Source organism: Ictidomys tridecemlineatus, chromosome 6 (genome assembly GCF_052094955.1).
Source record: "Ictidomys tridecemlineatus isolate mIctTri1 chromosome 6, mIctTri1.hap1, whole genome shotgun sequence".
Lineage (NCBI taxonomy): Eukaryota > Metazoa > Chordata > Mammalia > Rodentia > Sciuridae > Ictidomys > Ictidomys tridecemlineatus.
The window spans coordinates 91,419,431-91,435,763 of NC_135482.1; the positions used below are offsets into that span (position 1 = coordinate 91,419,431).

The 16,333-nt window shown below is 36.4% G+C and overlaps 1 protein-coding gene across 1 annotated transcript in view; it reads left to right on the forward strand.

Annotated features, from left to right (window-relative positions):
- Window positions 1-15,047, forward strand: part of Slc15a5 (solute carrier family 15 member 5) — a 90,317-nt gene extending 75,270 nt beyond the window's left edge. Inside the window, exons 8-9 of the mRNA XM_078052401.1 lie at window positions 10,236-10,344; window positions 14,779-15,047. Of these exons, the coding sequence (XP_077908527.1) occupies window positions 10,236-10,344; window positions 14,779-14,926 (257 nt within the window). The 3' untranslated portion in view covers window positions 14,927-15,047. The remainder of the gene's footprint in view (window positions 1-10,235; window positions 10,345-14,778) is intronic.
- The last annotated feature ends 1,286 nt before the right edge of the window (window positions 15,048-16,333 follow it).

Genomic DNA, 16,333 nt, shown 5'->3' on the forward strand with positions numbered 1-16,333 from the left:
GGATTTATCATGTATTCAATATTCTTTTTATAATATTTTTCTTTAGTTATAGATGACACAATAACTTTATTTTATTTATTTATCTTTATGTGGTGCTAAGGATGGAAACCAGTTCTCACGCGAGCTAGGCAAGGACTCTACCACTGAGCCACAACCCTAGCCCTTATTCAATATTCTTCAACTCAGTTCAATAAATTTTCTTTTTTTCATATGTATCTCAGAATTTCTTGTTGATAATATTGCAGGAATTTTATGATCTTTTTTTTTCTTTTGCAATTAGTGTTTCCCCTCACTACAATTTGCTGGGATTATCATTATTATATAGTAAAATTATTAATGTTCATGTCTTCATCTGTACAAAAGTTTTTAAACTTTCTTAGCAAATTTTAAGGTTATGTAAGTTGATCTCTTCAAGTTTTCAGCAAAATTTTCTCATCTTTAAATATATATAATTTTTATCCTTATTTCTAATATATTTTCCATATTTTATTGGTTCATTATAGTTATAAATAATTGTGTACATGCACACAATAGGACAATATTACTTGGCCAGTGTCATTCCCCAATATTTCATCTTTTCTTGCACACCTCCCTCCTTATTACAATATTTCCTCTTCTGCTTTGCATCTCTATCAGGATTCAAAACTCCAGAGCAGTCACATTTTATCTTCTTCAAGAACTTAATATGCATCTTTAGTATTTTTCTATGAAGTATATTGTAGGTTTATAAAGATAGCCTAAAAGATATGCTTTATCTCAGGCTGGGGTTGTGGCTCAAGCGGTAGCGCGCTCACCTGGCATGCGTGCGGCCCGGGGTTTGATCCTCAGCACCACATACAAAGGAAGATGTTGTGTCTGCCAAAAACTAAAAAATAAATATTAAAATTCTCTCTCTCTCTCTCTCTCTCTCTCTCTCTCTCTCTCTCTCTCTCTCTCTCTCTCTCTCTCTCTCTCTCTTTCTCTCTCTCTCTCTTAAAAAAAAAAGATATGCTTTATCATAAGAAATTTCTTGTTTTCTGAGATTTAAATAAGTTAAATTTTCTTGGAGGCTTCTTAATTAGCTCTTGAGATCACCTACTTGTTTTTATTATTGAATCTATCATTATTGTATGTTTAATTAATAGTTTTTTCCAATATTAAATCATTGTTTTGTACATGCAAGGGGTAATACTTGGTAGCAATTATGATTCTTTTGCTGTGCTCTGGAAAAATCCAGATGAAATACCCAGTTTTTCCATGAAACTTAAGAGATACAGTCAGGACCTAATGTCTCCTTGTTTTATTTTGAATTGATTAATAATAATTATATGTATTTAGGGAGTACAGTGATATTTTGATACATACAGACACAGTGGAATGATCAAATTGAGCTAAAGAACATATCCAGTACCTCACATACTTATTTTGTGTGTGTGTTAGGAACATTTAAAATTCCCTCTTATAGTTATTTTTAAATATTCAATTCATTATTATTAACTATAGTACCATGCTGTGCAACAGATCTTCAGAACTTACTCTTCCTGTCAAAATGAAATTCTACCCTTTGACCAACATGTCCATCTTTCTGTATCTTTCCGTCTCCCACTGAGCCTCTAGTAACCACCAGTCTATTCTCTGCTTCTGAGTTTGCCGTTTTTAGATTCTATATGTAACTGAAATCATGGAATATTTGTCTTTCTATGCCAGGTTTATTTTGCTTAATACAATATTATATCCTCAACTTTGTAGTTGCAAATATCGGAATTTTCTTAAGGCTGGATAGTATTGTGTTATGAATGTGTAACACATTTTTTTTTTAATTTGTTCATGGGCAGGTTAGTTGTTTTTGTGTCTTGGCTGTTACAAATAATGCAACAGTGAACATGGGAGTACAGACATCTCTTAAACATACTAATGTCAATTCCTTTAGCTATATCCATGGTAGTGAGATTTCTGGATCACTTAGTAATTCTATGTTTAGTGTTTGAGGAACCCCCTTACAGTTTTCAGTAATGGCTGCACTTATTTACTTTCTCACCAACACAGCCTCACCAACCCTTATCTTTTTTTTTTTTTTTTTTTTGGTAATAGCTGAATTAGTGACAAAATACCTGAGATAATCAACTTGTAAGGAGAAAAGGTTGGCTTTGTCTCAGGATTTCAGTCCACAGTCATTTGACTCCAGTGTTTTTGAGTCTGTGGCAAAGCATAGCATCCTGGTGGGAGCGCATAGCACAGGAGGCCTGTTAACCTCATGGCAGCTAAGAAGCAAAGAGCGAGCGAGAAGAAATCTGCTTGCCAATATCCCTTTTAATGCAAATGCCCCCAGTGACCCACCTTCCCAAGGTTCTACCTATTCCCAATAGTGCCACCGGCTGGTAACCAGGCCTTTAAAACATGCAACTTTGGAGGACATTCCAGATCCAAACTATAGCAATAGCCATTTTAACCATCTGAAGTGTTATCTCCCATGGGCTTCAGTTTTCAGCTTTCCTGATGTTGTGACAACAGGCCTTTTTCCTTGTATCTGTTGGAGGGTGTTATCTCTTGTGAGAAATATCTATCCTTTGCTTCCCCCCAAGCCCCAGACCCTGGGGATCAAACTCAGAGCCTCACACATAGTAGGCAAGTATTCTACCACCGAGCTTCAATCCCAGCCTTTTAGCCCATTTTTAAAAAATAGAGTTATTTAGTTTTTTTGTATTTCTGAGAATTTTGGAGTTCCTTATGTATTTTAAATATTAGCCCTTTATCCAACATAAGATTTGCAAATATGTTCTCCCAATCTGTGGATCTGTGGATTTGTATTTTCACTCTGCTAAGTCCTTTTTGTTTGTTTGCAGTTTTTTGTGTTCTTTGGTTGGTCAGAAGATTTTTTAGTACAGTGAACCCATTTGTCTATTTTTGCTTTTATGCCTGTGCTTTTGGGGCCGTATTCAAGATATTATTGTCCAGATCAGTATCACTGAAGCAGCAGCTTCCCTTCCCTTATTAACACAAGAAAACATAGGTTTCCTTGTATCAATTTTACGTTTCAGATCTTAAGTTTTTAATCCATTTCCAGTTGATATGTTGTGGATTAAGGCTGATTTCATTCTTCTGCATGTGGTTATTCAGTTTTCCCACTTGTTGAGGACTGTCTTTTTTTCTATTGCCTGTTCTTGATACCTTTATTAAAAAACCAGTTGTTTGTAAATGTGCAGGTTTGTGGGCTCTGTTTCTGGGCTCTGTTGGTCTATGTGTTTGTTTTTATGCTAGTATCTTATGTTTGGATTACTTTAACTTTGTGGTATATTTAGAACAAAGCCTCTAGTTCAAGTTTGCTTGAGCTATTTGCAGTCTTGTGGTTCCATATGAATTTTAGGATTGTTTTTTCCACTTCAGTGAAAAAAAATATCATTGGAATTATGATGATACACATCTTTTGTCAACAGACTTTCTCTTTTTTTTTTTTTTATCCCCCAGTACTGGGGGTTGAACCTAGGGATACGCTACCACTGAGCTGCATCCCCAGCCCTTTCATTTTTGTTTTTATTTTGAGACAGAGTCTCCCTAAGTTGCCTAGGTTGATACCAAACTTGTGATCCTCCTTTCCTTACTCTCTTTAATAACTGTGATTTACAGGCATGTGCCATTGTTCCTGACCTAAGGTCTCATTTGAAGATCGTTCTTTATGACTTTTCCTCATTATTATTGGCTATTAAGTATTTTCATTTCTTCTTGGCTTAATTTTGGCAATAAATATTTTCACAAATAATCACTCCATTTCCATAATATTTGATACTAATATTGCATATTCATAACCAAACCTTGTTGTTTCCTCTGTATTTTTTTTGTCATGTATCCTGATTGGATTTTTCAGTTTTATGTATTTTGTTATATTTTCTTTGAATGATTCACTAGCTTTTAGAACTATTAAATCTATTTTAATATATTGATTTGCTTCTCTCATGTTCATTTCCTTCCTCTTATTTTCTTTAGATCTATAATATTTATTTTAAAATTTTTAATCTTAAATATTTAGTTTATTCATCATTATTCTTACTTTAAAAATGAAAACCTGAACTGGATACAGTGACACATGCCTATAATCTCAGTGACTATGGAGGCTAAACGAGGAACATAGCAAGTTTGAAGCCAATCCAGGCAACTTAGTGTGACCCTGTCTCATAATAAGAAAATAAAAAAGGTTGGGCATTTAACTCAATGGTAGAGCAATCCTGGGTTCCATCCTCAATACCACAATAAATAAATAAGAAAACCTATGTGCCTTTAAATGTATATCTGAGCAAAATTTGCATCTCTAAATTTGTAAATCTACTTTTCTCATTTTCTAACTACTTTGTGGTTATAGATCTTATTTATACTTTAACCAGTTTGTTATTGAAGAGCCATGTCTTTAATTTCTAGGAGTTTTTGTTTGCTATTGATTTATTTCAGATTTTATGGAAGGGTATATTCTTTATACTAAACAATGTTGTGCTCTTTAAACTTTTATCAATCACGTTATTCTGATTTTCCATGTTATTAACTATTTGCCTGTTATACCAAAAAACTGACAGTGAGATATAAGCATTCATGAGAATTGATTTTCTATTCTGTCCTATATTTCCAAAAGATTTTGTTTTGTTTTCATTACTTAAGATATGTCCATTAACAAATCTTAATTCAGATTGTACTTTATATCAATATAAAAAGTTCCCTGGGGTCTCTTTGAATTGTATTCCCTTTGAATTAAACTTTACCTGAAAGCTATAGGAGGTGGACCTAGTTAGAGAAAAAGGTTACTGGAGGTGTGCCCCCAGGAAGGATATAAGGGTATATCTTGTTCCTGGCCCTGTTCTTCTCTCTCTCTCTCTCTCTCTCTCTCTCTCTCTCTCTCTCTCTCTCTCTCTCTCTCTCTCTCTCCACACACACACACACCTTCTTGTACCTCCTGCTTCTAGCTGCCATGAGCTGACAGATGGAGCCATCTGACCGAGGACTGAAATATCTAAGACCATAAGCCAAAATAAATCTTTCCTCCTTAAATTTACTTTCTCTGGAATTCTGACACAGCAATGAAAACATCCTAGCTTTTTTTCCTTCTTTTTTCTTATGAGTTCCTCTTCCTTATCATTTTTAGTATTATTTTAACTTTGCCATTCTGTGCTAGGGTTGTTTCTTGTAAGCAGCGATAATAACATGTATCATAGTCATTTTTATTTCCCATATTGGTCTTGTGTCTATTGACTCCTCTTCAAAGGAGAGATTTACTGAGGCCAAGTTTATCAATTGGAAGTGTGTCTAGATATTTTTGTTGGTCTACAGTGAATGTGTGCCACTAAAGCCCAAGTTACTGTAGCAACTAGACTGCTTGGCTGAAGTGAGAAGTCTAACCATAGCACCTTCAAGTTCCCTAACACTGCTCAGATAGAATGCTTGTAGACTACAGTGTCAAGCATTACTGGCTACCTTGTCCACCCAGAATTCATACCTACATTTTAATTCTGAGTATAAAACCTCCTTGATGGAGTATGCCCTGCCTGTCTTCTGTTCTCATTGCTTCTTGTCCTGTGGTTTCATGGGAGTTGCTCTCCCTGAAGTAGAAATATTTGGTACTGGGTAGTGGTGTAGAGGTAGAGCTAGGAATACTCCTTCCTCCTTTCCCTCAGAAAAAAAAAATCAGTAATTATGCACCAGAGTCATGGCTACTAATATTCTTTCTAGAACTGACCTTGATTTCTGTGGTGGGAGCATATTCTGGTCACCTCCTATTAGTCCACTTGGTAAGGAAGGCTCTCCCCACTGCTCCCCAAATAGGTTGAGGTGGCTGAAAACATACTTCTGAACTGGGCATAAGTGAATTACAGCAGTTTACTAGCCATAGATACTCACATCAAGGGAGAAGAGGGTACAGCTTGCCATGCAGGATCACATAGGGGTGGTGCCCAGCAATAGTGTGAACCAGCAGGGTGCACAGGATGCAGGTTTTGCAGTAACCAAGGGATATGGTGAGCCCTGATTCCTGCAGGAGGACGTGATGGTTTGTTTGAATAATCTTGAGGGCTGGCAGGGAGGTGAAATCTGTCAGCTTGTGGCCTAGGTAAACTGCAGCTGATCTGGCTAAGAGGGGAACTAATCATGTGGGAACTTTCCTTCTGGATGGGAGCATATGAAAGGAGAACTGGGAAACACAGTTAGGCCTCTGGGGCTCTGTGAGGCTGAGACACTCAAAGCAGAACATGAAATTTGTGGCTTACAATCGGAGTAGAATACAATGTATTTCCCTTTCATATTAGCAACGTCATGTTTTTTTTCAGTAACATAGCATGTGTGGGCCTCCATGTATGTATGTTTCTCAATCCAGTTTTAACAACTGTAAATGTAATGTAAATTTCTTCAAAGCCCACACAGTTGGTTGAATGTGAGTCCCAGGATTTGTATTGTATTGTACTGGGTGTTTAAGAAAGAACTTGGGTAAAGCTATTTCAAAGACTGCCACACAGACATTTTTAACTGTGGAGCTAAGAAAAGTCATAACAATGGCAATTCCCTTAGTAAGGGACTATCACAGTACCTTTGTTTTAAGGGCGGGAAGATGAGGAATCTGTTGTGTAATACCTCGCTTTACCTTTCTGTGAGTCCGTCTATGAAATAAAAGAACTGGTCTAGAGAATTCTATGGTCTGTTTATTACTAAAATGGCCATATAAGTTAAAATAAATAGAAACATTTTAGTTTTATTTAGTCTAATGCTCCAGAGTATTAGTATCATGTCCCTTTCTAATTAATTTCTTCTCTTAAGCAACTTGGAATGTCCACTTCCTGGCGCATGGAAATTTCTAAAAAGTGATTTTCAATGAACACATAGATAAAGCTGAGTAAGTGCTACTTGGGGGAATTCTGAACAATGCCAAGTATTTCACCCAATGCCAAGTATTTCACCGGTGCTCTGCTACCTCAACAGTCTAACACTCATTACAAACTAGCAGTTTACATTATTAACACGGAACTAGGGATTGCAGTGAGCATTGATGAATGAACCACCAGACTCTTATGTGGGCCCTTCTTTCTCATGCTGCCCCTTTCCTGTCCTCAAGAGCAGTGTTCTAGAAAGTTGAGTTAGTCTCATTCAAGACCTGAAGTCTTTGTCTCCTTTTGCAAGGATGCTCCTGGTTTCAATCAGCTACTAGAAATGTCAGATGAAAAATGGCACAAATGTGAATTACGACAATAAAAGTTTATAAGCTACTAAAATAAAGTTATAGTACCTAAGAGCTGAGTCAACTGACAATGTTAAATGGAACATTTTACAACCAGTCCTGAGATAATGATAAAAAAAAAAAAAAGGCACACAGAACATGAAGAAAGATCCGACAGAAAGTGAGCCCAAGATCGGTCTCTGATTATCTGATTTTCGTGTGAGCTACCTCTAAAAGGGACGGGGTAGGGGGGTGATAATCTAAGTTTATGGAGTGCATCCGCTGGGTCCAGCCCTTGGCAACCATCATCTCTTCTACTTCTCATAGCAACTCATCAAAGAAGGTATTGGTGTCATCATTTTAGGAGAAACTGAGGCTCAAATGGTCCACTTACTTGCTCAGTAACAAAACTGCCCAATAATAGAAGCAAGCTTTGACTTCAAAATCTCTCTGCCTGAGACCCCATATTCCTCATCACATAGATAATATCCGTATAGGTAAAGCCAAGCTCTAAGAATCTCTGTCCATCTTGCTGTTAGTGTTTGTCCCATGCAATTAATTCAAACAATGGTTCTCTTTACTGTGGAGTTCGCCATGTAAGTTAGCTCTGTAGACAGTGTCAGGTTATAGCTAAATAAGTAAAGAATATGGAACCAGAGTGAAGACCAGCACTGCCAAGACAGCCGAACACTAAAAATGATATCAAACAAGGAATACAAGAGCATTATCAGGAATTTGAATAGGTGATATGGCAGTCTTCCATTTTATTTCCTAAATAACTCCTCTCAAAAAGTGTTTTGTGTATATCTTTAAATTTCTACCACCTTTCTCTAACCTTGCTAGCTTTATATCCTTCTGTCCTGTCACCCCACATTTCATATACCAAGTCACAGTGCTTCTCATTTGTGCCTGCCATGGTGTCCCCCCCAATGACAGACACAAGAGTGTTGGCATGCCAGTGGATCTGGTATTGTCTCCTGAAAGGCTGGTATCTGCTGTAATTGCACAATCTCTTAGAAATATTATGTTTTACCTTTAAAGATCTTACAAAATTTATATTCTTCTCCCTCATCTGACTTTGTTATATTATAAAGATAGTCTTTTCAATTACTTATTATGGACCAAAATTCATGCTCCAAGAAGAATTAATGTCATGTTAATTCTGAAGCTTCACATACTCTGTGCAAACTCCTCTTACTCTAGCCAGAGAAACACGGTGATAAAATGGTATAATCGCATGACATGCAAAGTGCTGATGTGAAATGAAAAGGACGGAAATATGATTGGGATATTAATTCAAGAGAAAAAGAAAATAGGACTATTTGAATAGGCTTAGCAGGATAGTTTAGTTCTTCCTGAAAGTAAGTGGAATGTTATCTCACCTTATCTTGACCTCTACTCCAACTCTCCCCATTTAAGTGCAACCAAATATTTGGTTCCAAATATTTGTGCATGCGTGCACGCACACAGGCACACACACAAGAGCCACCCAATATCCAATACACAGGTATATAGGGAAATACTCAAACTGCTCATTTAAACACCAGATGAAGGCATCATGTCAACACAGCAATAAAACCATAAATTTCCTTTGTAATGGCACCAAATTAATAAAATGGGGAAGTAGAACTTGCATAATAGCTCTAAACTCAGTACCAACTTTTATTTATGGGTCCAAGACTATAATGGACACAAGCTAATTTTCATGGTTGATCCACAATAATGGTCATTGGGAAGTTAAATGACAGAAGAGAAACAGCTTTAAATGGGAAATGGCACAATTAATCACAGCTGTCGTGCTTATGCACTTGCTGGCTATCAACCTTGAACAGAGCATTTAACTCAAATCCCACTCAAACGCTTGCACTGTCAAGGGAAAGACCAAGAAACAATGGCCTCTCAGTTGCTACGGCGCAAGTGGCAATCCACAACCCATTTGCCAAAGATGGCACTGAAGGTCCAACCTTTTAGGCACAGACTGTTTGTTGTGGTCCCGGACTCCCCTTCCTCACCCATTGTAGGAGCTTCTCCTTTAAAAAGACAACAAAAATGCCAAAATGTTGGCATTTCAATGTTCAAGGTTGACCTGTTTCTGCTCTCCTAATGCATATTTTTTTGAAAATATTCCACCCATTCAGAACTATAATTGAATTAAGTTCTCTCAGTAAGGATAAAGTTTGTACTTACACATTCTATAATATTATATATCTGTAGTATAGTTGTTAATACTAGATGTCATTGCTATTTCTGAAGTATTGCTTTAAATTGAGTGTTGCATATGTAATATGTATAATATATTGAATAGTAATGTATCAGAAACCACTGAAGATATGTTGAGTGTGTATATAGGTACATGTAGATATAGAAAATGGGAAGAAAATTATAGCAATGATTTAAATCAATATTCAATATTTAAGAGCAAACTAAAGCAATTGCCTTGAATCCTGAATAAGTTTGTATATACTCAACTTGACCTCATAAGCAAGAGGGGATACTTTATTGGGGGGTATTAAATTGAAGAAATTATTCATTGAGTCAAAAGAAAATCTCCATGTCAATCAGCAATTGAAGTAATTTGACATAGGTACATTGTATTATAAAATAATCCGGGATTTATCTAAGTTGTTAAAATAATGTGACACCTATCATCTACCTGCATTATCTCACTTGTCTAACAATTAGCAAATGCAACAGACTCTCTAATCATGAAAATTTTTTCATTCATTCAATACATATTTACTAAACAATTGACATGTGCCAGACACTGCTCTAGATACTGAAAATATAAGGATAAATAAGACAAACATGCTTCCTACAAATTAATAGCATAATCAGGATTACCTTCCAAACCCAGGGTTTTGTTTTTCACCTCAAAATATTTGGGGTGCTTTGCTTATCATTTTACTGTTAATTACAGAATTAAATGAATGTTGACAATAAAGGCTTAGATGAGCTTTTTTTGCTTTGTAGATATTATTGAAGCGAATAAAGCTCTATGAATTGTGGAATGATAAAATATTCACAGAAACGTACAACTCTGCAGTTGAATAACAATTACATTTGTTCCAAACAGGCAATTGGTTTCCAAACACATTAAACAAAGGCAATTTAGAAAGCTTCTTCTTCTTGCTGGCATCATTAACATTGTTGAACGTCCTGGGATTCTGGAGTGTTTCGCAAAGGTAAGTAAGTGTGTGGTAAGATGAACAATTTCTGAGTCCATGAAATATTAGTCCAGGAACCATCAGTGAGCCAATGGGAGTCCAGTAGGCCATGAATGGACATATCAGCACATTATAGAAATTTAACAGATTGTTCAGAGCAAGAAATTTCACTTTAGACTTCACTTTCCCACCGATCCTCCTAATAAAATAGTGCTTTACTCAATTCTAAAACGCATTATAAAATAAGACTTTGATCTTCATTACATAGTAACACTTTAAAATTAGAAATAATCATATTGATAATAAGAATGAATAAATCATTACCATTAAAAGCAAATTTTATTAAACAAATAGCTAGGAATCTAATGATGCTTGAGATTTGGATCCCATTCAGGCCTTTAAATCAGCAGTGACCATTTCAAGGTCAATTGAAAATGGTGCAAAAATCTCTTAGCCAGTCACCTGAGACCATTCAGTGACTGCATATGTATCATCTACCATCCGGTCATTGTCTTTCCATATCCCACATATTCTTGGATGACTGTGTACTCTCTAACCTCTCTGGGTGTCTGTTTTCACACATGTAAAATAGAAACAATAATATCAATTGCTTCCAGGTTTTAGGGAAATGAATTTTGTAAACGGGTTAAGCGTAATGTCTGCCATATAGCAGGAACTAAGCACTTTCCTTACTTTCCTCCATTTATCTATTGAGTCATAAATGATCTCACTTGTCATCACTTCTCCCTTGCCTAAATCCTTCATTTCTAAATCTCTTTTGGAACATTAGCTTCATGGAGGTAGTATAGTCAACTGAGTGATGAAAAGCCAGTAAGGGAATGAATGCTCACAGAATGACGTCCATGCTCCTGCTCTCATGGAGCTCATGGTCCAGGGTGAGAGGTACTTAAACCCCATGCAAGGTGGAATGGGCAACAAAACTAAAAGCCTAAGGCTCCCCAGATTTCTGCATTTCTTACCCTCCAAAGTCTATGAGTTCTCAAATTGTTCTTCTAGACTACGTAATTTCCTTAAGTGCCAGTCTCATTTTTAGATTGAAAATGAAATCAGAGAATCTGAGGGTTACAGAAAGATCTGACAGGAATTTCCTCAGCTTTGCAGCAAACCAGATTCAGTAATGGAGACTGAAATTGAAGGCAAAGTCTCTTTCCTCTTCATCCACCATCTCCAAACTCATTAGGAATGTCTATCTGTCAACTCACACAAATCTGCACTGTCTCTCAAATTCTCATTCTTTATCCTTCTGTACGATTTGACCTTGTCTTCCATGAAGTGGTTTAGAAGGTGGTTTCCAGAGTTAGCTTAGTTAGATCCACTTCCACAACTTATCAGCTGTATGAACTTCAGGAACTGTTTAACCTCTCTAAGCCTGGGCTTCTTTGTTTGTAAAATAGAAACAGAAAGAATAGTAATTGTAAATGTTAGTAATGATAATAATAGCCTCAGATTTAGCCTTGTACTCCCCTCTTCCTCCCTTTTATTCTTCTCCTAGACTTATACTGAGGTGTGAGCAAGAGGACCATGATTTTGGACTCAGTTCAGATAGAACTTGCACTGGAATCAGAATCTATTAGCCCAGGGATTTACTCATTCATTCATGCATTCAACCAAAATGATAATCATTGTTCCATGTATCAGAGAAATAGAGTTAAACCAAGCAAAGTACCAGCCTACATGAAGCTAACATGAGTGCTCAAATTAAAATATTCAAGTGTGATGATTGTTCAACAAATGAATTCCTGGAAGGAATTGAGAGATAGAGAAGGAGATAAGAATAAGAATATACCAGGCACTGGAGATTGGAGGAACCAAAGTTAAAGTACTAAGTAATAATGTAGAGTTTATTCAAAAATGAATCTAATTCTTTCAAGATCGCCTCCATCTCCATCTACTTTCTTTTCTCCTACATATTTTTATGGAAGAGACGGGGTGGGGTGGGGTTAAAAGAGAGAAGGAAAAAAAAGAAGAGGAGGAGGAGAGGAGAGGAGGAGGAGGAGGAGGGGAGAAAGTAGAAAACAAAGAATGAAGGACAATTAATTTCCCATGTGTCAAGCATATGGTGTCTTAGCATGCTATCTACATACAAACAACTTCATTTAATTTCCAACACCTCCCTGTCACATAGATCTTACCACTGTGTAAATATGAAAACTAAAATTCAAAGACAAGTAATCAAATTTACCACATTCTCATACCTGGGACTCAAACACAAATTTGGTTGTCTCCAAAGCCCATTCTTCTTTACTCCTAAGGGTATAGGAACTCAGCTTCTAAGTACCAGACAAGAGTGACAACTCCTAACTCTTGTCTGTTAGGGGAAAACTAGTCCCTTTAATTAAAGTAACTACACTCATTACCACTTGTTGATCAGCAGCCCCACAGGAAAAGAATGGATGTTGCACAAGGAGAAAGAAGAATGCAGAAAATTTGCCTCCAAAGAGTAATAGGTAGAACCAACTATGTCAGTGTGAAAGCATGCACTTCCCTGGGGACCTATTGGCCATTGTGATTGGACACACCAAGTCAGCAGTTAGCAAAGAGCCCTATGGAATGGAAGGGGCTGAGATGAGTGTCCACAGTGAGGAGGGCATGGTTCCAACTTATTTCTATACTATTATTGTCAAGCACTAATGAATCAGAGGATGCAAAGAATGAGGAGATTCACCACGTCCCAGGGACAGTATTAGTGAAACATGTTGTTTATAAGTCAGGATTGATCTCAGGACACTTCCTATCACAATCCAATTTTTATCAGATCCAAAGATTTACCTGTTCAGAGCCAGGTAATTGTGGCAAATCTATCAAAAACAGAGCAGTCCTACTGAAGTTAGTGGATTCATTACGAAACAACATCCTTACAAATATGCAGGTGACCTTAGGTCTGTATTAGTACCAAAAGGTGCTCCTCCCACAAATATCCATGGGATACAAACCTAGTGTTAATCCTAAAACCCAAGTAAGTTTGTCAGGGTCTCTGGGACATCACCTCAAATCCTCAGCAGAATACAGTTAGAAATTATCCATGAATGTCAAGCCAGAATTACCTCTTACATGAACCAAAACCAAAGACAAAGAGAAAACAGCCTCTGGCCTCCTGCTCTCTATATTAGAGTTCTCTTCAACCACATCTGACACAGTGCAGTGGTGACATGTCATACTTGAAGCTAGCCTGTTTGGGGGTGAAGGAATGAAGCAGATGAAATGTCTTTTCCCTGCTGAAAAGTAATATTAGGTAAATATACTTAACGTGCTTAATGTAAAAATGTATCCCATATTGGATGCTAAAATAAAAATAAAGGTGTTTGAGGGCAAGGGGCAAGAGAGCATTGATTTTTATAACAACGACACTGTTCCTCCAGTGTTGTAGAATACATCTAAAGGTGCTATTGCTGCACTTATTTTGTCAATGATAACAAGTAATTATCTGTGCATAACCTGTAACAATTATTGAAAGCAACATAAATCAGAGAGAAATAATCAGAGTTATTCAGGTGGTATTCGTTCTCCTGAAGTTATTTTTAGCAGTATATTGAGAAGGAAAAAAAGGTACAATTAGTTTTTGAAATCTTCTCGTATCAAAAATCGATCTTCTGTTTGGTTTTGGTCTTGGTAATCCTATGTATATTTGATAAAATTGAACTTCTAGATCATATTTCTTTGTTTCTTGGATAACTATTTATTGAACATCAGCAGCATATTAAGTAAGTCCTGGTCTAGGCACTAGGAATATAGTGGGCAATATTAGATAATTTTAGGACCAGCATGCCATAGAAAAAGTCGAGGATTTAAAATAATCAAGTACTGGTTTTAAAGCCAGGCTCTGCCTACTACTATTTATATAAACCCTAAAAAAAAATCTATTTAGCCCTAAAAACTTCAGTTTTCCAATCTGTGGTGTGGGGATGATTCCATACCTCCCTGGCATGGTGTCTGCTATTTACAAGACACTCAGGAAAGGCAAGGAGTTGAGGGTGGAAGAATGAACATTTCTAGAAATATAGTCATGGATCCCTTCTTTGACAATGGTCTAAAATAGTCAAATAGTCTCAACACCATATTTACAAGTCCTCAGTGCATCTCATATGTCTTTATGGGTGCAGGCAACTTTTTCCCTTGCTGCAAAATGTTAAATGTCAAATCCAGAAGGTCAACAGGGTTCCACAGTCTCACTGGTAGCACTGAAGGGGCTCAGTGCAGATTATAAGACAGCACCACCTAAAGGTCCTTATGAGAGCCTTAACGTGTACGAAAACTCCTCCTGCCATTTTATAAAAAGACTGTTCTGGTGAACAGCACTCTTAAATAATCATCCCTTTGTGCCAGTATCTACGAACCCATCATAAAAGGTAGACAAGCACAGGAGGAAAGCAAATGATTTATCAAGTAATCTACATCTGGTCCTAAGAAAAGCTTTCTTTCTTTCTTTTTTAGATATTGTAATCTAAATCATTTTAATGCCCAGAACATCAGTGGAAGTAATCTTGAAGAAACACTTCTCCTCCATGAAAAGTCTCTGAAATTTTATGGCAGCACACAGGAAATTTCTTCAAGTATTGATCTTTGGGAGACAGCCCTATGAAACTGTATTTGACTCTACCTGTCTTATGAACACAGTATTTGTTGTTTTTTTCTTCAGTTGAACATTTGTATGCATTTTAGTATGAGAGATAATATGTAGGAGAACAAATCTATGAATATTACCTGTGTACTTTATTTAAAAAACAATTATGATCCTTCTAGAAGTTAACCAGTATGCTCGTGCATTAACATGCTATGCATTAATATTAATAAAGTAATTTCAAAGTATAGATAATTCCTCTCATCAGAAAATGACAATTTCCTATATGCCAATAATATTTTATAGCTTTTTACGATGGTTCAGCCATTCAAAGCAACCCGTAAGATATTTTTAGAGTTTTAACAAGTCATTAGAAGCAAAATAATAGTATGATAATATTCTTTCTTTCAGTACATTTTTTTAGGCCTTTATTGCTGTTCGGGTGTTATGACCTTATACTATATAAGACTGAGTAAAATTTATGTGTTTTTCTGCTATATTGGATGTTGATATAACACTTTCAAGATAAAACTTAAGGAAATTTTCTCTGAATTCAAAATCAATGTTACTAAAATGAGGTCTTTAACAAAGAGAGACTATCTACACACTGAAGAAGTTGAAAGATCAATATAGATGATAGAATTATTAGGATTAAAGAAAAGAGAATTTATGGAAGGTCAAACGGGTGCTAGGAGGAGGGTAAATGACCAAACCACGTAGAGACACTTACAGGGATTCCCTGACCCAAATGACATCATTGGGTCTCCACTGCTACAAATCCAATGCATTTGGAAAAATCATCTTCCAAAAAGATTTCTTTTTTTTTATAATCAAAGAAATTTGGACACCCTTCTTTTAATCAAAATGGCTCTCCTCTTTGTCACAGTGTTTATCAAAGTTTGGTTGAAGGCTGCCTGCTTCAGGTAAATATTTCTTGGCCCTGGACAGACTGCTTTAACCCATGTCTTCTTCAGCTTGAGGTCCTGGAACTGGTGGGCAAAAACACTCAAATCATTCTTAGGCTCCCTAAAGTTTGAGAGGCACTGCTTTCCAGGATGGTTCATGCTGGATAGAGTAGGAGGGTCTGTCAGCTGATTGCAAATGATTCTGCAATTAAGCACCTCCCCTGTGTATACATAAAATATTTTAAATCTGTAGAATAAAAGATTTATTCAACTTGATTAGGTATGATATGCATTTTTAATTGCAAAAGAGCAGCTGTAAAGCACCAGGTGTTTCTCTTACTCAAATTATTTTTTTGTTGTTGTTTGCTTGTTTGTTTTGAGGACAAGCAAATAAACTCTTGCAGGCATAAATTCTTTCCTTGCTTTTAGAATCCTTCTTTGTTTAGCATTTGTTCCCTGGCAAAGCAATGAGGCAGACCCCTAATATGCCTTAGAAGCTTTCCTTACTGCAAAAGGTTAAAGG